This window comes from Sprattus sprattus (genome assembly GCF_963457725.1).
Source record: "Sprattus sprattus genome assembly, chromosome: 17".
NCBI classification, from domain to species: domain Eukaryota; kingdom Metazoa; phylum Chordata; class Actinopteri; order Clupeiformes; family Clupeidae; genus Sprattus; species Sprattus sprattus.
In genome coordinates this window covers 17,205,052-17,228,203 of record NC_137915.1, presented here as the reverse complement: position 1 = coordinate 17,228,203, position 23,152 = coordinate 17,205,052, and the positions used below count along the sequence as shown (strand labels likewise).

Here is a 23,152-nt window from a genome sequence, read left to right as displayed (position 1 = left end):
GAGAGAGATCACATCCTCACGCCCACAACACACAGACGCCCAAAGAAGAGAGGAGGCTCAGATCTCTTTGACATCCTCCACTGACCAGCAGTTTGTCTCCAGCTCAAGATTTAAGACTTGCTGAAGACTGTTGAACCCAAAAGGGAAGATTAACTAAAGACTGAGGCTGGAAGCCTTATCACAGAAAAGCTTCATTGGACATAGAGAACGAGAGACTTCCTGAACCCAAGCACAAAGGGAGAGGGTAGAGCCAACAGGAAAGGAAGCGGAGGACCTGAGAAGTCATCATTGTTTGCTTTCGTTTGGTTGTCCGAGTAACCAGGCAAGCTGGCAGGCCAGGAGACAGAGCTGCAGGAGCAGCAGGTGGGGCAGCAGCAGCATCAGCACCAACAGCATCAGCAGCAGCAGCATCATCAGCAGCATCCTCAGCAGGTGAATGGGGAGCCAGGGAGCCCAACCACCACAAACAAACTCTCCCAGCTCCTCTGGGATGTGCCTATGAGCGTCTCCCTGCCCATTGACATCCTCAGCCCAGATGAGGCCTTCCCATTCCTGGACACCACCCTCGCCGGCCTGGGCATTGAAAAGTAAGTGCTCTAATTTATTTTAAATGACTGCAGTACATGTGTACATATGTGTGGTATTAATGATATGAACTTGTAACTGAGTGAGGATCGGAGGACGCTGAATATGTTAGTCTGGTGATCAACCAGATCACCAGGAATCAACCAGCTCAATGAGTTTGATTCTTGAGAGGGAAAATCACATCACACATAGTTGGAAATCGAGGCTGGCAAAGAACATTATGATGATTGATGCTGTGCTCTGGCACTGTGAAATATGTGGTCAATATTAGCAGGGATTAGAAATGACCTAAGCATGCAATCATGTGTGTGTGTGTGAGTGTGTGTGTGTGTGTGTGTGTGTGTGTGTGTGTGTGTGTGTGTGTGTGTGTGTGTGTGTGTGTGTGTGACTGTGTGTGTGTGTGTGTAGGTCAGCAGTCAAGGAGCGAGTGGTATGGGTGGACTCCAAGCGCACCCAGGTGAGAACCAAGTCGGGCAAGGTGAAGGAGAAGGAGATCACCCTGCTGGAGGTCCGTGTGAAGGCCAAGCACCCGGGGGAAAACCAGAGCCAGGAGGTCCTCTACAGCACCGAGTCCCACACAGATCGCTCCTTCACCCGCAGCGGCGTGGACATCACACCGTGGAGACACACTCACACAGACAAAGAGCCAGGTGAGCGGAGAACTACTACCTACATGTCTACCTGCAGCAGAGTTATGCCCATGGTCATGTGGGCCTGCTAGATAGTTAGATCTTAGTGATGACAGAGTTGGGCTAACTGCATTCATAGTGAAATGTCAGGGACAGTAAACCAGTTGGTCAACATTCCCTTCATTGCTTTTGGCACTTGGGAGTGACCTGACTGTGGAGTGACCTGATCCAGATGATTTCTGGAAAAAATATAGACTTATTTGTTTTACTTTAAGAACCTGGCACTGAAATTCCTTAATTCTCTCTTTTTTTTAACACCACTTGTCTGAAGGTTTAGAAGGGCCAGCCTGTGCACATCAGTGTTCATTGTTCCTGGTCCCTGAACAGTGCCGTTTAACCAATCCACATAGTATACACTCATGCTTTTACTGAGTCAGTAATCCACTTCTAGAGGGTAGAATCTCTTTCTCAGACCTCAGATCAAATACCATCTTTCATTTCTCCTTTATCCTAATGGATCCAGCAGTGCAGTTCATTGTTGTCTCCTCCTCCCTGCCTCCAGTGAAGAGGGTGAAAAAAACTGTGCCACTCATACTTCACAGACTCATATTTCTACGCAAACATCCTGGAGGGGTGCAGCTGAAAGTGTTTATTCATAGAATATGTCACTGTGGACTCTGTGTTAAGTGTATAGACTCTGTTAAGAGTGTAGAAAGACCTCCCACTGTTTTCAAAGATTGATTTCTTTTTGTCACTAATATGGTCGTAGTCAGCCTACTTCTTCCCCTATAATGAAGTTCTAATGACGGTATTCAGCAGGCCCCATCACATTCCAGAGATGGCACCATGGAGGAAAATGAATCATGTCTCATTTGACCTCTCCCTCATTAGGTAGTATAAAAAATGTTCAGCTCGTCTGAATTCTCACGCCACTGAGGATTTCTGCCCCGTGCCAGACACCCATTCTTCAGCAGCCGATAAGAATGACCTCAGCGCTATCCTATAATTTATAGCCTATTGGTCAGAGCACAGTGCTGGACTGCTCCCCTCTCTGTCCTACTCTCACACCAGTGCACTGTCGGGCTGAGTCAGTGAGAATGTGTGGTATTTGTCCACTCAGCACCAGCTCCGCTGTGGAACCATACTGCTGAACTCTTGTCTTGTACAAACGACACAACTCTTTGTTACTACTATATTAGAGTACACTGAGTGTTTGATGCGGACCGTTTTCTGATAAGCACTTTTTTGGTACGGTTCTAGAATGTGTTTTTAAGTGTTGAATGTTTGATTGCTTCTTAGCGTCTGGAGCGCTGAAGGAGAATGAATTTGCCCCAGTGGAGATGACTCTGCCCTTGAACATCGACGCCCTAACCCAGGCAAAGCCCCAGGACAGCAACAGCAAGCTTCCCGTGGAGGAATGAAGGAGCAAGAGTTGAAAAGCACAAGTCAATAGCTTTAGTTTGGCTTCAAGATCTTGCGCAGACAGACCTTACCCACTGAAGTGACAGCAGTCGTTTGTACTCTAGTGCAAGGGCTTAAAGGCAGCGTTACTTCACTCTGCTTAATGTGCCAAGAAAGACTTTAAGTGTAGACCATTATCAGGATTTAAGAGCGTAGTCCTGAATGCTTCTATGTTTCTTGTGTGAAGATGTTCAGACAGGCTGTCAGTAGTATTTTCAGGGTTCCCACCCATTTTTATTGACATTTCAAAACTTTTCCATGACTTCTCAAAGACCCTTAATGAAATGTTCAATTCTACAAAACTGTACTTAACCCACAGGTTAAGGCCGGAGTACTGAAAGAAAAGGATGGGAAAAAGTTGTTTACTTCTCAAATAGGCTAGTTAGCCTATGTCAATTCAGTTGCAGATATCCACACAATCAACCATTCTCCATAGAAGACTACAATAACAAAGTTTATTGTCTTTAGACCTTCATACTACCAAATCAAATTTCATTTCAAACTTTTAATAGACTCGCAGCCTTTCACGAGTTTTCCAGAAGTGGAAAATAGGATTTTAAAATTCCATGACTTCCAGGATTTCCATGGCCGTGGGAACCCTGTATTTTATGACACATACAGACAATGACTTTTAACTGAGTTAACTGAGCTAATTTTAATGAACTGCACCAATGAGTCAAATGACTAAAAAGAAAATGGAGGGGAGTGCACCCAAATACATGATTTTCCCCACCAGTGTTGAATACTGAGCTAAATAGTATTGTGTTTTGTTCCATCTAATAAAAATGGTGATGCTGGTACTGAGTGTGTACTTTTTTTTTCAAAAATATAAAACGAGACAGTTGAGAAATATGCCTTTAGGTAAGGGATAATAATGTCAATACATTATTCCGCTTATTATACAGTTACTTGCCAAAAACTATAGAAGACATTCCTCTAACATACCTCTTTTTAATGATTTAGTTGCCGTTTCGTGATTCCTGTTTAGAAATAAATAGTTCTTCAAGCAAATGGAACTTTTAAGTTGCGTAGCAACCCAGTACTTGAGTCTGTGACATTAAATGACTGGACTTCTTGCGGCATGATATGAAATATGTGAATTAGATGCACAAAACTTGATGCCAATGACAGCGATCAATATCTTTACGCAGCAGTGAATATCAGGAAATATTCACTGGGGAACGTTGGGATGGCCCATTCAAATCAATGGTACTTTTTGCAAGATTCTGAAGAGCCGTATAATAAAAATAAAATACAACAGTGTCTAGATTTCTGAGGAAAAGGTGTAAATGGTGGAGAAGAGGGAAAAAGTACACAAAGAAGGCAAATCTCTGCAAAGCCTTTATAGAATGATAATTCATAGCTTCACACATAAACTAGCCAAGCCAGAATATCATGGAATTGTTGAGGGAAACAAATTAATAAAAGACTAGAGGACACTAAATAAAAAAAAAGACCAAAATAACAATAAGAATGCACTTCAAAACTGGTAACTGAGAACATAACTTAACACAAAAGTAAAATAGTAACAATGAACATATGACCGGGTAAACTATAAATTAAAAGAAAATTCCAGACATTGATGCTGTAATTGAGTTTAAGTGCCAAGTTCTGAAAATTGTATATATTTGTCATCTGATGTTTGATCTGTCATATATAGTAAAAAATTCTATAACAAATTTGGCTAGTTTTCAATTCAGAATGGAAGGCCTGATGGGAGGGAGGGGCTATGATTGTGTGACCGCTGTAGTCATCTTGGTCCTCTGCTCCGCAGGAAGTGACATCAACGCACCCTGAAACTCCTGAGCGTGTCGCTGGGCAACGTCTCTAAGCAGCAGAAGCATTGTATTCTGGGTTTCTACAAAAAAGATGGCTGCTGTTACAAAAGCGGGCAAAATACTAAAATCTAGCACTGAGGCAGAATGCACACATCTCTAGAATGGGCATGATGGTCTCCAGAGCTCACTTACCTTCGTCTAGGTCCTTAGTTCCCAAAACATGGTTGGAAGCAGCTAGAATGGGCTTCAGTTGGCTTACAATCTATTAACAAAAGTCATTCCATTAAACATCTCCACAGCGTAGTGGGCATGGGAAAAGACAGGCTCCACAGATACCATTTAATGATATTTACACTTCAAATGCATAGGGAGGGAAACTGGGAGCGTACCAGTGCAGGGTTGTGAGAGTACAAAAAGGCCAGGCACTGATAGATGGTCTTGTTCTCCTCCAGGTCTTCCTTCAGGGGAAGCTGTGCTATGAGGGCAGGGAAGACCTAAGAGAAAGTTAGAGAGGAAGTGGTGACACAATGGCAGGATCTGTGCAACTTACATTACAAACTGTAGAGGTCTAGTAGTGCATGAGTTGTACATCTCGTTGTACACAGGGAGCACTGCTGCAGTGTTCTTGACACACAGACACACACCCACACAGACACACCCACGCCCACGCGCACGCGCACGCGCACACGCACACGCACACGCACACGCACACACACGGCCTCTGGAGCGGGAACTGTCAGGCAGTACCTGATCCACTGGCACACTCGCCATGTTAGTCATGATCATCCTGCACAGGGCAGCACACAGGTTGTCAATGACCCTGCGGTCCGACTCCTTGGCCAGCAGGTTGGAGAAGAGAGACAGCATCATGGGGTAGTCACTGAGGCTGGGGTAAAGGAAAACTACTAACACATGCATTACACACATGTACACAAACACACAGGTCCATGTTAATAGACTAGGCAGCAAATATAAACTCACTGAAGTAATACACAATTAAAGTGTAATACAAATACTCTACTCTGCCAATGCTCATTTAAGCATACAATGGCACAAGAACTAATATAGACGTGGATGTGTGGGGTAACAACAGCACAAACACGCACACTCACACACACACACACACACACACACACACACACACACACACACACACACACACACACACACGTTAAAGGATACGAGACGACAACGGGTCCAGCTGCCTGGGCAAGGACTCCCAGTCCGAACACGCTGTTGTTGCGCACCTCAGGGTCTTGGTCCTTCACCCCGGTCACCAGCACAGGCAGCAGCCGATTGGACAGCCGTCCAGCCACGCCTACCCCACCCTGCACCTTACAGAGCGCGTGCAGAGTCTCCCCGAGGGTCCCCACGGAGAAGGAGCGGTCGGCCACCGTGCACGTGGATTTCTGTGTGGAGGAGCAAAACCAAAGTTATGTGGGTGTCCAATAACTCGTCAGAAGCTACAATGTTGTTGTCAGTGCTGATAGACTGTCCTGAAATGTACATCAAGTTTTGTGGTTCTTTCCTTTGATTAAGTGTTTACATTCATTTGACAAGATTTTGTACAACAGATCCATGTAAGGACATTTGCAATGTATTGCAATGGCATATCTGCTTAAAGAGTAAATAGAAATATCCACATTGATGCACTACATGTGATTAGAATGTGTTATGTTCTGGCAGACAGGTTGTGGTGGGCTGCTATCATAGCAATGGCCCCGGGGTGAAGGGGTTGTCACTCACCGCCTTGTTCATGATGAGGGGCAGCAGCTCGTTCAGGAAGGGCAGGAAGGTTTCAGCGGGCACAGCTGATGCAAGGAGAGGGATGCCCTCTCCGGCAAACTCCTGCAGCATGGCATCGAACTCCGCCTGGGGGCATGGGGGGAAAGGGGGGGTTAGAGTGGCAGGCTAATGCTAACAGGTTAGCAGCTCCACAGGTCATGCAGTGTCCTTAGTCAGCACTCAAAAGTGCAGTCCATACATTTCATTGCTGACAAAATAACAACATGATTGTAGTCACAATAATGTATGCATGATCTATAAAAACACAATATCTCAAGCTTTAAGTAAAATCATCATTTTTGATGACAATACTACATACTGTAGCTTTAAGGGATCTGAGACCTTGAACAGAAAAGGAAAATGTCCAAAGCATCCAAAGGGCCTTTTATAAAGCACACTGAGGCGGCTTTTCATCCTTCTCTTGCAGCTGCTAAAGCACATCAGTTTGGTGCAGACACTGAGTCATGACACACAGTTCTATTCAAACAAAAATCTGCATCATGCACTCATTTTCCAATTAAGTGCCCTAACTGTGTAAACACAGACTAATGACACTAATGACTTAAGTCTACAGGGACTCTGGCTCTAAAAACGAATCACCTGCTGTTCGTCATCATCATCACCGTCGCCACCACCTCCATCCTGGCACACCGTCTGGTGAATGACACAGGGAGGGAGAGAAAGAGGGCAGACGAGAGAGGGAGACACAGGAAAAGAGAGAGTTGGGGAGGGAGATGGTGAAAACTAGACTCATTATCATTATAGAGAAATGAAAATAAATAAATATTTTCAACTGACTTCAATTCACCATAACAAATTCATAACAATCAATTCAGTCTACTGAGATGAAGCAGAGGTCAACCTTCAGACACAAATCTGGACCGATACCTTTTCCTCCATCACTACTATGCACCCTGTCTAAGTAACCTCTACTGCCCAAACACTGACACAGCAGCTGCAGGCCTCACCTTCTTCTTCAGCACGTCTCTGATGGCGTGGCTGATCTCGGCCAGCCTGCCCGGTACCTGCAGCGCCTCCCCCTGGCAGGTCTTTACCACGCTGTTCATGGCCTCCAGCACGCCCATCACCACCTGCCGCTCGCGCTCCGCACGCACTGCCTCCAGGAAGCACGGCAACACCACACCCAGCAGCTTATGCAGCGCTACGGAGAGAGACCAGAGACAAAAAGCTAAGCACGGAGCGTGAGCAAATGCCCATAAAGATTTAACACGGATCGGAGAGAGACCATGGCCTTAGTCTGTCTTGAAGCGAAGGAGAGAGAATGAGGGGAGATGAAGTGCATACACAGTCCATAAAGATGAACCCAATACAAAATGTCTGAAGGAGAATGATTGACATGACTGAATGAATTGGGCAGACATTGATATGAAGTGGTAGCAGAGTAGAGCAGCTTAAAGAAGTGCGGTTACAGCTGAGATCCATTCAGTGCATGCCGACCAGCAAAGCCAACACCCACCTGTGATTTAACACCCAACATAATAAATAGAAACAAGAATGGAAAGACAGGCCCAGCAGAGCCTGGTCATCAAAAGCCTGCTGGAAATATACAACAGGACAAACACACAGGCCTGCTAAATATAAAGTTAGCTCCTCAGACCAGGTTAAAAAAAAAAAATCACTGCTGAAAATTCTACGCTGTGATATATTATGATATAGGGCACATAAATCTAAATCTTTGCTGAAAAAAAAAGTTTGGCTTAACATCTATCCTTCCATTGCTGGTGTCAGTCTTCAAAGGGAGCTGTGATCTTTTCTATAAAAATGCTTACTGCCGTGGTTTCATTAAGAACCTGTTCCTGTCTAAAAATGGGGGTCAGAGAAGATGAAAGCGGGGGGAATGGAGGGAGAAGAAATGAGAAAGAATATTAAAGAGGAGGAGGAGGAGAAGGTGGAGTGAAGGGGAGGTGTACAAAGGAGAGGAAAGAACAAAAGAAACTTCAGGAAGAGAGAATGTGCATACATGTGTGGAATGTGTGTGTGTAAAAAGTGAGTGTGTATGTGTATGAGTGTGCTCGTTACCCTGGTGATTTTCCTCGGTAGGGTTGGCCTGCCATACTTTGTGCTGAGCCCGGCAGAACTGACCCAGGGCTCCAAACGCTGCCCGCCGCACGTCCTCATGGGGGAACTACAGGAGAGCAGACGAATGTCCCCATGTCCACGTCAACAAACACACACACACACACACACACACACACACACACACACACACACACACACACACACACACACACACACAAACACACACACACCATAGGCAAAGGTTAGCCCATTTGACTTCATCTCACAAGTTTAGTTTCCATTCCTAAATGTAAAGAAAACCTGAGTTCCAATAGTAGTGGTTTTGTAAAAGGTTTCATAGATAATCCTGCTCAAATCTGAGTAGAATTCAGAGGCCCAGCAGCACACCACATACACACTTATAACACACACACACACACACACACACACACAGCTGTGAGTGACTTACATCACGCAGCTCAAAGACCTGCTGGAAGCTGGACTCCAGGAATGGTTGGAAGGCAACTCTGAGAGACACATGGAGGGAAACAGGTCAGTGATTAGACATCTGTGTTTGTGTGTGTGTGTGTGTGTGTTAATGTGGGTCTTTTTGATTATTGATTTTGTGTCCTGAGCTAATGAAGTGTGTGTTTGGGAAGGGGTGGCGGGTTTGTCTGTCCTTTCAATAACGCTCCTCACCCTGTGTTGAAGGCAATCTCTCCCAGGGCATCGCAGGCATCCTCCTTCTCATCAATGTAAGCATTTTCCACACTGAACCTGGGGAGCCATACGTGTGCTTATTAGAGTTATGCAACACACAATATTATTGTGAGAGCAGAGGGTGGGGGGTGGGGAAGAGCTTACCCAGAAACATCCGGCGCGATTACATCGTTATCTCCATCCTCTTCCAAAATGGTGTCACCTGCTCCCTCCTCTTCCTCATCATCGTCATCATCTAAAAGGACAAACTGCTTGTCCTCCTCTAAGTGGGCCTAAAGAAGGACAAGAGAACAGGAATCAGCAGGACATCACCTACAGGAGTGCATCACTGACAAAGATGGCAGTTTTGTTTCAACACACAGGGAGAGGAAAGGTTCTTTTTCAGGAACCAAAATCACACCGCCACTGTAATGACCGGCGGAGTAAAGTTCTCCACATTGGCACTGACCGTGACTCCCTCGGTTGACTTAAGGGACATCAGCATCACTGTGGAGATGGCAGTCAGATGAGGAACCAGACAGTCAGGGCTGACTGTGGACACGGCAGAGAACAAGCTGTACCTGCAAAGAGAGAGAGCGAGAGAGAAGTGAAGATCAAAAGAAAGAAAAACACATAAAGCAAAAGAAATATTCCATGCAAGTAACAATGTAACTAAAAAAACATCAGCTATCAGATCCACTGTCACCATTATGGACACACAGACAGAGACAGCTCTGATCCTTACGTGCAGCGACGCAGGTCGGGATCATCCACGGCGTCAGTGAGATTCAGGCCCAGCTGCACACACTCAGCAGCCAGGGGGCTGAACACCTCCTTCCCTATGGTCCGGGCCAGCACCGAGAGAGTGTCTGGAGGGGAGAGGGAAACTTACCTCCCGAGCCAATATACCAAACAGCTCAAATCTACTCATCTGCAAAGGGAATTCTGTGAAGTATTGAATGGCTTCTGCCATGAACTGTCAGGTAATCTAGGCCAGAGAAAGTCATTTGTATAGTTCACTTCAGAGAATGTGACCTTTTCCAACAGTCTGTAATAACCCACTTTCAAAGGTTTGTGTATGTCCAACTGAGACGTGGACATGACGGAGGCATTTATGTGTTTTCCTTGGATCTCTGATAGCGATTGAGGTATTGCCATTTGGACTTAAGCCATAGAAGTAATTTTGGTGTAGAATCTAGGTCAATGGCATTAATAATATGCTAGAATCACCCAAAGATGACCGAGAGTTTAATAAAGTTAATGTAAGATCATATCCTGGTATATTTCAGTAAAGACTAAGTGCAAATGTTCCTGTCAGCTAATAACACAACGGCCATCCTTAAAAGATGGATTGCTATGAATAAACTGCACATTTCATTATCATACACATGTATTACATGTAGGACTCTGATAAACCATGTAGGCTGAGCCAACATACATTATATGCACAGTAACGGAATAAATAGCGAAACCAGTGAAATGTAAGTTCAAGCTAGATGGACTTGGAGTAATGGCTCATACCCAGGGCTTGTGTCTGCAGGGCCCTCATCTCATCACGGGTGTCAGTCAGGAAACCCTTGAGACTCTCAATCACAGGCGAGAAGTAAGGCACCAGCTGCTCTTTGGCAGCATTGGCTGAAAGTCAAAATGGGCGGGCTTAGATACGCTGTATAACCAATGAGACATGAATGCCAAATCTACTGGACTAGGGAATGCATGATGGCATAATGGGGGCTGCATATTCATTACCAATAGCTCCAATGGCACTGACAGCCAACTCCTTTATCTTCAGACTTTCAGAGCTGCTCAAAGCAGATAGCATCGTCTCCATCAGAGTTGGGAGATAGGGCTGGATATCATCACCTAGAGATGGAGACAGAGACAGAGATGGAGAGAGAGAGAGAGAGAGAGAGAGAGAGAGAAAACCAGACAGAGACAGATAGATGAGAAAATAAGAAAGGTGAGACCGTAATGGAGAGACAAGAACATGGAACAACAAATAGCACTCAAAAGGAGCTGAGTAAGTAAGGCAGGTGGCATATCAAACCAAGCAGGTCTGGTCAGGGTACACTCTCACCTAAATTCTCCACAAAGTTCTCCAGGGCGTAGAAGGCCTTGGTCACGTGTCCGATCTTGGCCTGGTTCAGGCCGGACATGTAGCCCAGTAGAAGTGGCATGAGCTCTGCATGGTACTTGCTAACTTCAGGCTGAGAAGAGACACAAAAGAAAAGAAACAGATGTTTGGTTCCCACTCTTTTTTTAGGAACATTCATTTCAAGGACCTATGTGCATGGATCCACAAGGAACCAACACTTTACCAAAGCGAAAGTTCTTAAACCTTTTACATGACTTTTGAAAGTCATGAATGCTGTTCCAATTTAAATTCCAAGATGATGACTATTGCCACTTCTTCTTGTTTTTTTTTATTTGCATTTATACCCCCCCCACACACCCACACACACTTAAAATATATATACTCTTAGCTGAACAAGTCTACTCATACACAAAGTGAAATTTATAGATAAGAGTACAAGTGCAAGCAATATTTTTAGTACAAAATATTAGTGACCATTGAGATTTAGTGTAATTTGCCACAAAAATTGGACTAAAATTAAAGTTTATTCCAGTACTTTCTTTACTGTGAACCACGCTTCAGTGTGCGAGAGGAGGGTGCATGAAACTCACCTGTAGGTGCTCAGAGAACTGGCCGAGGGCAAACAGACCTGCACTACGAACCACCTGGTTGCTGTCAGAGAGGCTCTGACAAACAGTCTGCAGCATGGAGGACAGCAGTCTAGCACAGAGATACAACAGCATTCAAGAAGCTAGTCCCATATAAATGACAGGTGTGGTAATCAGGGAAATCTTTCACATACTCTGGGGTAATTTTCTCCCTAGCATGAAGTCACACACTGTTATAAAGGCGGTTCTTATGTCTGTTTGTGGGGAGTTACTCACTTTGTGCGGATGTGGTCAGCACAGCCCTCAGCCAGGACTGCCAGACACATGAGCCCCCCCTTCCGCTCGTAGGGATTCTGACTCGCCAGGCAACCCTGGGCAAGTGGCATCTAAAACATACAAAAACAAACAGCACTGGTAAGATGACAAACACATGCTCCTGAAGGCATTATTAATTAGTATATATACATTAGTGTTAGCATATATACATTAGTGTGAGTGTCGGCTAAAATACCAACCAGCTGCTGAAAAAGCTTCTCAGGTGGCATATGGAGAGCCATGGTGTCGATGACCTGCACAGGGAAGGAAAAAACACAGTAAGCCGTTTTGGACCGTCTCCTGTGGATCTCACTACTGCCATTCACTAACCCCAGCTTTTATAACAGGGATGTGACATCAACTAAACAGCATATTAATCTCTGACCTGGGCAGCTAAGTGCTTGGGATTCTCATTATCGTCATTATCATCATTGCCATTCTCGTCGTCCTCCGGGTCCTCCTCACCAGGGGGAGGCGCTGCACTCAGCACAGGGAACACAGTCTGGAGGATGGGGTTCAACAGCTTCTGCTTCAGCACAGCCTGAACAGGAAAATTATTGAAAAACATAAATAAGAGTCTTTATACATTCATACACACACACACACACACACACACACACACACACACACACACACACACACGACAATATATAATGTATATATAAAACATCACATAATGAAATCAAGTGTATCAGGTTCACCTTGCTCTTAAGTCTAATCAGGACAGTGATGCAGGAGAGAGCCTTGACCCGAAGGGAGTCACTGAGTGAAGCATCTGCACCGATCTTAAAGAAACATAAACACATCCAGTCACATACATATTGGGACAAGAGAACAACAAGTCCTCAACATTTCTGGGTAGCAAACATGACCTACATCATCATTCTCTGCACTCACCTCCAGACAGAAGCGTACAATCTCAGCAAGGTGAGGGACAATGATGGACACCTCACTCTCCATCAGCTCATCCAGCACCTCCATGGCCTCACTGGCCTGGCTCTGTGGCAGAGAGATAAATTCACTGGTGAGAAGAGTCAACTCAGCTCAAAAGCATTTCAAATGCTCCCAGACGTGGCTGGAACCGTCCTTACCTCGTCTGCTTTGATTAAGTGCTTCAGGGCAGTGATCAGTCTTGGGACAAGGGAACGCATAATGTTCTGGAGGACAAAAGACATAAGTAAATATAGCTGCAAGCAGCAATGGAGGGTTCATGCAGCGAATCGGCCAAATTCGATTGGCTGTTGAAGGCGAATGCTTTCAGAACGCAATGCAGTGATAAAGCATGGTCTGTAGAAAGTCCGTGCCAATTTTGGTGAAGATCGGATCAAATTTGCGACCTGTGCAAACTCTTTAGTGTTTTGGATTAAATTAAGGTCAAAGGTCACCAAATGTATTGATTGTCCCCCAGATGGGGTCAGCAGTCCATGTACCAAGTTTGGTTTTGATACATTACAGGGTTGCCGATATATGAGCTCACTTCCTGTTTGGCGGCTTCGCCGCCTTATTCGATTGGCTGCTACTTGCGAACGCTTTCATCAATTGTTCCATAAACTACTGCAGTTATAAGGCATGGTCTAATGATGGTCTGCGCCAATTTTGGTGAAGATCAGATCAAATTTGTGACCTGTGTTTGCTTTTTAGTGTTTTTGACTCAATTCAATATGACACCCTGATCAATTATGATAATGTCACATATTTGCATGTGTCAATCTAAAGACCTCCAAGAGCATGTATAGATCCCACTAGTAAGTTGAAATTCCAAACACGTCAACAGCTACAGGCCAAAATGCATTTTTTTGTAATTACAGCGCCACCTAGAGGTCAAAGGTCACCAAATGTCTTAAGCGTCCTCCTGATGAGGTAAGCGGTCCATGTAGTAAGTTTGGTCTTGATACATGAAATCGTTGCTGAGATATGAGCCCACGTCCTGTCTGGCGACTTCATCGCAAACTTTGATTGGCTGTCACGGGCGAACGGTTTTAGTTGCGAAGATGTAGTTCAGTATCTTTTGTGAGGCTTGGTCTGAAAATGATGTGTGTCAAGTTTGGTGTTGATCGGACAAAAATTGTGACCTGTGAACATTTTTGAAGGTTTTTGATCAAATCCAAAATGGCGGAAAATCCATCACGGCGCAAAATGACGTCATAGGGTGTGTTGAACTCGTACTGGTCCAAGGATTCCAAGGATACCTCATTTTTGAAAATCGGGCAAACAGGTCAAAAGTTACGTGTGTGAACGTACGTCCAACTTTGACCTGTTGGTGGCGCTAGAGCGCTACATGTGCCTACATGAAACTTGGTGAAATGAATCATGGGACTGTCCCCAATCAGTGTGCCAAATTTCACAACTTTTTAACAGATGGTTCTATGGGCTGCCATAGGATCCCAGCACAGAATAATAATAAGAAGAAAACATAGAAACACAATAGGGTTCTGCAGCTTCGCTGCATGAACCTTAATAAACACTTAAAGACGTAACAAATATGCCTAAAGAAGTGGACTATCAACAATTTCTTCATACAAGCATGTAATGTGTACATGTCATCAACTCAGATGCTTCTTAGGCTAGGGAGTGAGCTCGTATTCAACCACACCCACCCAGCTCATTTGAATGACAAGCTAGCAACTTAGCATTTGCTTTTAAACATAGAACAAATGTCCATATCTTTGAAAAAAAATGGTGCTCCAAAACTGTGGTTTATATGGGAATGCCCGGACATTATACTACAGATCTGATAGAAGTGCCCTTACCATCTCCTCTGAGCCTGTGTAGGCTGTGATGGCAGTTATGGTGAGGATGCAGTAGTAAAGGGCAGTGGGGTTGTTCAGGTCCTGCAGCACAGTGCCAAACAACTGCAGAAGCTGCCGGTAGTGTGGCTTGAAGGGCTCTGGGTTGGACTCAACCACTTTGCTAAGCAGTAGAAGACCCACCTGGGGAGAAAAATTGGGTCCACAAGTGCTTTGAAGATTAAGTACTCACTGGCTTCTCTATGCATACCAAACCACAGGCGTGAGACCTTCCCAAAGGTCAAACACATACTGTATATATGTTAGGGTTAAAGCTTTCAGAGTAACTGAAATTAATTTCAATATTTCAAACATAAGCCAGAAAGTTTATATCTCTTTTCTTGGTATAGGACTGAAAATCCATGATTCTAAACAAATAAAGTAAGTGGCAAAACATGCATTATCATTGTGTGCAACAGCTATGTAGAGAGATTGGCTGTGTAATGCCCATACCTGTCTATCTTGTGGGTTGGTGCTGTGGGTAGACTCGTTGAGCAGAGTCAGCAGGGCTGGCCAGCGGTCAGGTGTCTCATGTTTGACCATCACAGCACTGAGCTGAGAGAGTGAGTGACGCACTGTGTGTCTGCAGAAGAGACAGAGGACATACGAGGAATTTGGGTCACTCAGCAGAGGTTATAATGACAGCAAACACTGAAAAATATTGTGTCATTGTATGTGTTTTACTGGAATTAATTATTTGAATTGAGTTTAAGAAAAATAATACAGGAACTTACTCTGTCTCGTTTTGGAAAGCTTGAAGGACCACTGCTTTTAAACTGACAGAATAAAAACATGAAAGGTTATGTAAATGAACACTGAGTGTCCTCAAACAAAGACAGTAGATGAAGAAATCAAGCTGGTGTAAATACTAACCTTTCCCTGTGGTCTGGACTTATTTTCTTCCAGTGCTTCTTAACCCTCATCCTCAACATAACGGCTGCAGACTGGCGGATCTAAGAGGCAAACGTTTAACAGATGTCACTCCCAATTTAAGATGACTCCGATCCATAGATTAGTAGTGAACAGTAGCTTTAGACGTACCTGCGGGTTCTGTGAACCTGTCATAACAGCACATAGCGCAGGTATAATGGCAGGGTCTTTGAAAGCTTGTTTCAGCTGTACTGTGGCCTGGTAGAATAAAACAACAGTTCAGGCTAGTATCGCTATGGAAACCAAGGCATACATAAATGTTAATATGAATTAAGCCGAGGTTGATCAAATTAGGGCACGACAAGATGTAACTTTTGGCGAACACCATCCCGAATCGTGACGAAACCTGGGTATCGCCAGGCCCCATGACTTTGGGTATGGCTAGCTAACTAGCGGTAGCCATCGTTAGCTAGCCACCCAGGATAACAGCTGACCGGCATGGGTATGACACCCATTTATGTAACTAAAATTATATCGACCAAATCACCCAGTGATTTCAATTGTCCAAAAGCACAAATGCCCGGTAATTTTAGAGAAATCTGTAGAAATTAAGTTAGGTTACCTGCTGAATAATCGCATTGTCAGGCTGCGTAAGCTGCGATAGGATGTGTTCCAGTTGCTCAGTCATCTTCCCTGATTTAGATTTAGATAGACTGACGTTAGCTTTCCAAGTTAATGTTTTTATCCAAAATAATAGGCCAGCTCCAAGCTGGCAAGATAGCGACAACAACTTATATGACAGTTGTCAACACGTCCAGGCAAAGTCAACGTGGAGAGGACGGGTGTTTCGCCCGTTGCCTGTAAGAATTAAGCCAGCGATGTATGACAGTGCAAAAATAGATGTTCTCTTATCAAAAAGTATTATTTGACGTGGATCCAAAACCGGCGGCGGTTGAAATTTGAGTGTCGCTCTTGGCTTAGATTGTTCCAACGAGTTCCACGCGGGACAGAACCGCTCATGAATCCACGTGCGCTGCTTAAAGGGACCGCACTGAGGAGTTGTACTACAGCCAGTTTGCACTGCTTATAGCGCCAGCGGAGGAACGGAGGGCTCACAAATGGATTATTAAAACAATAAGACTTGCCATGACATACAAAAATTGAGGGCTTGTTTTAATAAAATATACTGGTTTGTCGTGAAAACTGAGTCCGGTAGCTAAACAACTTGATGGGGTCATGCTGGACAAAAGTACAAGTTCTCATTGGGTCTTAAAGATCAGGAATCATTATGCTATGTTTTGTTTTTATTGCTTTATATAATATATATTGCTGTGTATTATTATTATTATTATTTGGAATCACAACTGGAGAGCATACCATCTACTGACCACTATCTGGCTACTAAACGTATTGATATATTTTCCCCGATAACTTCTATACATATACTAAGCTTTGTTTATGCTAATTAATAGTTGTCCAGAGTTATGCATACAAGCAAGTTGTGGCAAGCTCATACAGCCATGCTGCAGCCAGGCCTGCTTAAAATAACACCACACAGGCAACTGGAAGAGTTTAATCTGGTTAATCTGGTGGCAGTGTGGTTCTAATTCAACACGATCTGAGGGTTGTTATCACAGAGCCTAGAGTACTCTGATGTAGTATTATATTTGGGGAATTCCTGTTTAGGTTTTTTTTTATTTTTTTTTTTACTTTTGTCATGTCCTATCAAGGGACAACGGATGAAAACTATAATTCCGGTGCATTTACATTTTTGGGGGGGAAATGTTTATCAATGTACACTGGCCCTTTTCAAATAAACGCATAAACAAACTTTCAATTTCTGTTATCCAAAATGACCTGTGCGTTTTTAATCGAGACTCATAAGGGCAGATGTACGACTACGGAGGCTACTTTGGAGAGCGCAGCGGTAAAAGAGACTTGGTTAGTGTGCCGAAAAGGCACGCTGTCCCTTCATTGAATGTACCAAACCGGCTGCGACTGATCACGTCAACGTCTATCATCGCCCTCTAAACTGTTATTTGTGGCGCTCACAGCTGAAAGTGTTCAGGAATGGAAGCGCAACAGAATGGAATGATGGAACCGCTGACCGACAGGAAAGGCAACAAAAGTTTAGCGATCAGGAAATAGGTAGCCTATCCATGCAAATGAGGTGTCATCAAACAGTGATATATTGCAGGGACCACTCAAAAAATACTACGTATTTGGTCGGTACAACAAAAAATAGGCATCAGACGTTAAGAGGCGAACTAAAGAAAAGGTTGGAACAAATGACATATGGGCAAAACTCGTGTTCGGAATAGCTACTGTTTCCATATGCCCAGGTTCCTGCACGCGCCAAATGCACACAATCTAGATGGCACCTTCTTTTAAAACACGGGACAAAATCATAGCACACAGTGTGAATACACACAATGAAATACCTAATCAGTCACTCAGTGTGCATCTCCTCCCCCCATTAATGCACCGGCGGCTAACCTCCTGTAACTTCAATGTGTCAACTTCTACATACTTCGTCAAGTTTTCAGGCGCAGGTTGCCACAAAATAATGCCTAAAACTGGTGGGAACATGTAAACAGTCCTACATTGTCCCATACAGCATATTTCGGTTATCTAGGTTAATTTGGACACATTGTATCAAGAGACATGCACTTATAATATCTTGTATTTTATTTTTCTTCATGTTTATTTCTTGTACATTAACATCAGGAAAATGAGCAGTGCAGATCGAAGTGTGGAAGGACGACCATAAACATGAAGAGACAATTTATATATCAAATTAAAGTAGCCTACGTTCAGTGTTCTAATCATGTGTGTAATTATTTTGCTCAACGGGAAAAAATCGATAGACGTAAATCAATTTACATGTCGGGGTGGAAAAATAGGTTCATAGGGCGAGGTTACGGACCCAACTAAACACCTCAGAAAGGCCATTCTTTTTGTCCATTCTATGTAGGCTACCTGACAAAGTAGCGTGCATTAGGCAGACTGCAAATGTATCAGACTGCTGTTATGCAAACAAAGATGATCAAATTGATTATTTCAGCATATTTGGTATGTGCAAAATCAGCGTCATGTATACCCTGTATGATCTTTGCCACGCGGGAACACTTTAGCTGTTTCATTGGGAAATAAACGATGTTTTTTGCCCTATTGACCCTGTAGGGCAGGAACGATGAATATAGAGTCGGTCATTATAATGCCGATGGGCAGGACGAAGAGCAGATCATTAGGTGTTAATGGACAATTAAGTTGTGAACTGCACACCTTTTGAGTAGAAGCCCCGAACCAACTGGGAGTTGTATTACAGTAGGCTATAAAACAACAAGTCACGTAGCCTATTTACATTTGTCACAGCATGCCATAAAACCGAATATAGGGTAAATCTATTTTTCTCTGCACAGGATAGTGAAAACAGAATAAAAATCCGAAATTGAAGTAATTGGAGCCTGTACAAGGAGGTTCATATTTAGTTAGTCATATTGAAGCAATTGTGTATGTCAATAAAATAATATGTTAAAACATGTACACTAATTATGACGTTACTTTGTGTATTAAACTGCACTGTGTAAGCTAGCGACTCTAACCCTCGATTCAGGTGTATTTTTTTTAGGGATAACTGATTTTTTAAAAACCCCCATTGATAATGTGTATCTTTTTCATACTTCTATTCTACGTGTTACCATTTGTACTTATGGAGATCAGTACAATAAAGATGGCGTCTGCAACAGAGAAAGAAGATGTATATAGACTTAATTTCGACTTTTCATCATCTGAATTAGTCTAGATCATTGTTGGAAGTGTAAATGCATCTAGTCTACTGTGGCTTCGACATCTCAAGTAAACATTCCAAACCGAGCAGTCTACTCCATCTGCATACCCCTTTCTCACCTCATCAGTCCCTGCCCAGATATCTGAAGCTTGTGCTAATCGTCCCATGGGCTAATCGTTATCACATATTTTGGCCTCCATCTGAATCATTCTCATTGTAATAACGTCGAGGCGGTCGACTACAAACACACCCATTTAGATGATAATATTCGGTGAACGCTCTGCAATGCAGCAGGTTGTGGATGTAAACATGTAGCAACAACCCCCGTCTTGTTTCTTTGAAGAAGACCATGCAAAAATCTACATTTAAGACATACAGATGCCAGGGGCTGATATAGCCTCAAGTGAACTGTTATCTTAAAACCAAATGGAAATAGTAGGCTATGATCTACACTTCTCATTTTGTTATCGGATGCAGTGCAACCCTTCTGTGCATTACATGTTTCGTATGTTTAGGACATTATTGAATGGTCTGTAGCCGTTGCAAAGGTCTTATGTTTAAGGATTGATTTTATGTACATTAAACAATCGATGGATGCAAGTGTAGTATATAGACGGTAGGAATCCAGTCCCAGTAACAGGCAGCCCTACATTAACGTCTCAAAGTAATAAAACCAATAAAATCAATATTTCACATGTGTACAGTCGGTGACATTGGATCTCATCTCAAACTAGATCACATTTAAGAGTTAAAAAAGGTCTGTGTGTTCTTTACAGAAACGCATGATGTTATTTAGATATTTATAATAAAGTAGTTCTTTAACTAGTGATAGTTGATAAGCGTTTCACTTTCTTGTATTCTTTGAAAGTTTGAATTAAGCTCTTGTGTAAGTAAGATTTTATCGTTGAGAACACTTGCGCATGGGCGTGGGGCGTGATTGCAATCAGGGCCTCCACAAGGAGGACAACTGATTGGTTTATTTATTTAGGCACACCTCCATCAAAATCTACACCCCCACGACTGAGTCTACATTCCTATAAAAACCCACTTAGCTGAAGTTACGCCGGATTAGAAAAACCTCTGCAATTTAAAGTCGTGTAGAGTTGTGTTTTTAAAGAAGTTAGCGGATTTATTTTTACCATGGCGGACTGGAAGGTACCTGTAAGCTACAATTTCAACCCTTCATACCACGCATACGCCTATGGACTACTCTACCAAGCAGGCTCCGAACAAACCCATCCAAACCTGAATTGGACCGAGTCGACCTACAACCACCCCGGGGTCAACGGAGGTTATTACCAGACACAACCGCCACACCAGTCTCCACCTGGGAGCCCAGGACAAGTTACAACGAACAACACGGCGCAATACCCTGGACCTATGCTGTATTTTTCCGACACACATACCCAAAGTGGCAGACTCTTTCTCTCTCAAAATCGCAACACTACTCATTATGAGGACCAAACGAAGGAGAGTGAGCGAGCAAGCAGTGATAACCCCAGTGATTCTGAGGCTCACACACCAGGTAATTGACACATGGCAAATACAGATATGCCAGCTAGTTAACCTAGCCAACTAGCTACTGTTTGGCGGTTAACAGTGGTTGGCTCATGTACGCAATTTATCTTAAAAAGAGTACATAGTGTAAGTTTGTAATGCTAATGGTATTCCTACATGCAGCCCCTAAGACTTTTGCACTTACTTTACTTGGGTCTTGAACTAAAGCCGCGATCTCTTCTGCAAAAGCGATGTAGGTGCAGGCCGAATTCTCCATGTTTGGTGTGAACACTTTTGCAGTTTAGCGCCACTCCGTGGCTGAAGATATATCTGTCCAACGATCGGCCCGCTAGAATGCTCAATTTCAAAGTCTTTCTTTTGTAGATTCGTGGAGTTCGGGCAGTAGCAGGGAAGTGTGCATTCCCCCCGGAAATCCCGCAACATGGATCAAGAAAGACACAGACGATGAAACGGTTTGCGGCAGTCCAGATGGCACAGAGGTCGTGTCCAGCTCTATTACAGTTGGGGAAGATGACCCCAGCCTTAAAGATGTGAGGCCGGGACAGGGCCCTGTTAACATTACGCAGTCACCACCAGCACAAACTACACAGACCCGCAAGGCCAAGGTACGAACGGCATTTTCTGAGGGCCAGATGAACGCTCTGACCCACCGGTTCAGCATGCAGAGGTACCTCACCCCTGCCGAGATGAAGACCCTAGCTGGACTCACGGGATTAACCTACAAACAAGTGAGTGGTCATGGATTTGCCATCTGATATGCTGTTTGCAATGTGTGGATGGTTGAATTAACAAGGATGTCATTTTATTTTTTAAGGTGAAGACGTGGTTTCAAAACAGGAGGATGAAGCTTAAGAGACACCAGAAGGAAAATGGTTGGGTGTCTGAGAGGTATGCCAACTCTGGATACTCCAGTGTACAACCAGCTTCCCATTCTCAGGTGAGTGCCATGAAAGTGCTTTTTTCTCTTTCCATTGTCCCCAGTATGCCTGCAGCCTGCCATCTCTCTGGCAGAGAGGCACTCATACAGGGGTAGAGAGATGCTCGTCCACAAAGGAGGCACTTCTAAAGTTGAAGCAGTGCATTAAAGGCAGGACGTCACATACCCAAACCAAACTGCAGGCTGAATGTCTAACTGTCTTGGTGTGTGACCCTAACCATCTCTTCCTTCAGTTCCAGGTGGATTCCCAAGCGTTACTCCAGGACCCTTACTCAAACCCACAACTAAGAGAGGCAGTCTTCAAGAAGAGTCCCCCTCAACCTGCAGGCTTCTACCCCAACTACTTGCAACCGCACTCTCCCCCCCAGGCTACGGGCAGGCCTCGGGGCAACTGGCCTCTCCCGAACGCCATGACTCACTATGAGTACCCTAGCCCGGCTAACTTCATGCCCCACAATGGCAACACCAGCATCAACTCTGACGATGGGAACGGAGTGGATGCGGGTAGCAGCCCAACGCACATGGCAATGGTGCACAGCGCCACCCAGTGGTCCTCTTGAGTAATTGCCTGTAGTTGTAGATAAGGCCAGAGACGTTGATTGTACATGTATGCACATAGTTTTTTTTTTTTTACTTCTGCCACGACTTGGTGTTTTATAACCTGTATATATATATTTTTAAATGCCGCCTGGAGATGAATGGTGTTTTCTTTTTCGCATCTCTGGAAACCCCATATGATGGGCTGATTAGTCATAGCTGAACATTATGAACAATGTGTTTTTTTTTAGTTTTTTACGTTTGAGTTCTATTTTTCTACCTTTTGTACCTCTCAGAGTATTTAATATCATACCCATTGGTTCATGCTGTTTGCCAATGGTTTTGATGAGATGTATTTCAATGCTACTTAATGCAAGGCACTACTCAAAATCTACTGTACAGAAATGGGATGGGGTGCTGCACTGTTTACTTGTTTCAGGATGTATGAATTGTGAATCCTGTGTGTCTTGTACGACACCAATGTTGCCAAATCTGAGATTTGTAGTGACTTCACTGTTACCTGAACCATGAGCTGTTTAAAGACAACTGTTTGTGACCTTGACCACTTGTGTGACCTGAAGGTTCCAATGTGGTCTTCAAATAAATGTCCTTGCATTTACTTATATTTGTTTTGTGGTTAAAGGTGCAATGAAGCTTGTTATCATAACATCTTGACCAACAACCACTCAAGAAACAATGTAAATATGTTCATCTGGGAGATTACCTTCTATTATTCGCTTTGGGTTTTAAGACTGTGTGCC

The 23,152-nt window shown here is 43.8% G+C and overlaps 3 protein-coding genes across 4 annotated transcripts; 2 read left to right on the top strand and 1 right to left on the bottom strand.

Moving 5' to 3' along the window:
• Positions 1–498: 498 nt before the first annotated feature.
• On the top strand, positions 499–2,635 carry LOC308378531 (uncharacterized protein; the record flags this gene model as incomplete). The annotated part of the gene is made up of 3 exons (XM_080855472.1): positions 499–587; positions 994–1,235; positions 2,514–2,635. 3 exons carry the CDS (start codon positions 499–501, stop codon positions 2,633–2,635), a joined length of 453 nt encoding a protein of 150 aa, XP_080711598.1.
• Positions 2,636–4,003: 1,368 nt separating this feature from the next.
• On the bottom strand, positions 4,004–16,626 carry ipo4 (importin 4). Of its 2 annotated transcripts, none has more exons than XM_080855545.1 (30): positions 16,232–16,626; positions 15,781–15,867; positions 15,613–15,692; positions 15,474–15,515; positions 15,193–15,322; positions 14,704–14,883; positions 13,045–13,110; positions 12,851–12,952; positions 12,655–12,738; positions 12,339–12,494; positions 12,154–12,207; positions 11,915–12,024; positions 11,642–11,750; positions 11,034–11,163; positions 10,706–10,819; positions 10,478–10,591; positions 9,702–9,825; positions 9,426–9,537; positions 9,122–9,249; positions 8,957–9,034; positions 8,727–8,784; positions 8,279–8,384; positions 7,207–7,400; positions 6,839–6,892; positions 6,200–6,325; positions 5,636–5,862; positions 5,201–5,333; positions 4,843–4,947; positions 4,646–4,715; positions 4,004–4,533 (listed from the first exon to the last, which is right to left on the bottom strand). In XM_080855545.1, the coding sequence occupies exons 1-30, from the start codon at positions 16,295–16,297 to the stop codon at positions 4,403–4,405; spliced, it is 3,270 nt and encodes a 1,089-aa protein (XP_080711671.1). In that variant the 5' UTR covers positions 16,298–16,626; the 3' UTR covers positions 4,004–4,402. The 2 variants fall into 2 exon arrangements, with proteins under 2 accessions (XP_080711671.1, XP_080711672.1); XM_080855546.1 differs by having other exon boundaries at positions 11,915–12,009.
• Positions 16,627–20,539: 3,913 nt separating this feature from the next.
• On the top strand, positions 20,540–22,414 carry nanog (nanog homeobox; the record flags this gene model as incomplete). The annotated part of the gene is made up of 4 exons (XM_080855471.1): positions 20,540–20,924; positions 21,281–21,645; positions 21,732–21,854; positions 22,088–22,414. The coding sequence occupies 4 exons, from the start codon at positions 20,540–20,542 to the stop codon at positions 22,412–22,414; spliced, it is 1,200 nt and encodes a 399-aa protein (XP_080711597.1).
• Between the last annotated feature and the right edge of the window lie 738 nt (positions 22,415–23,152).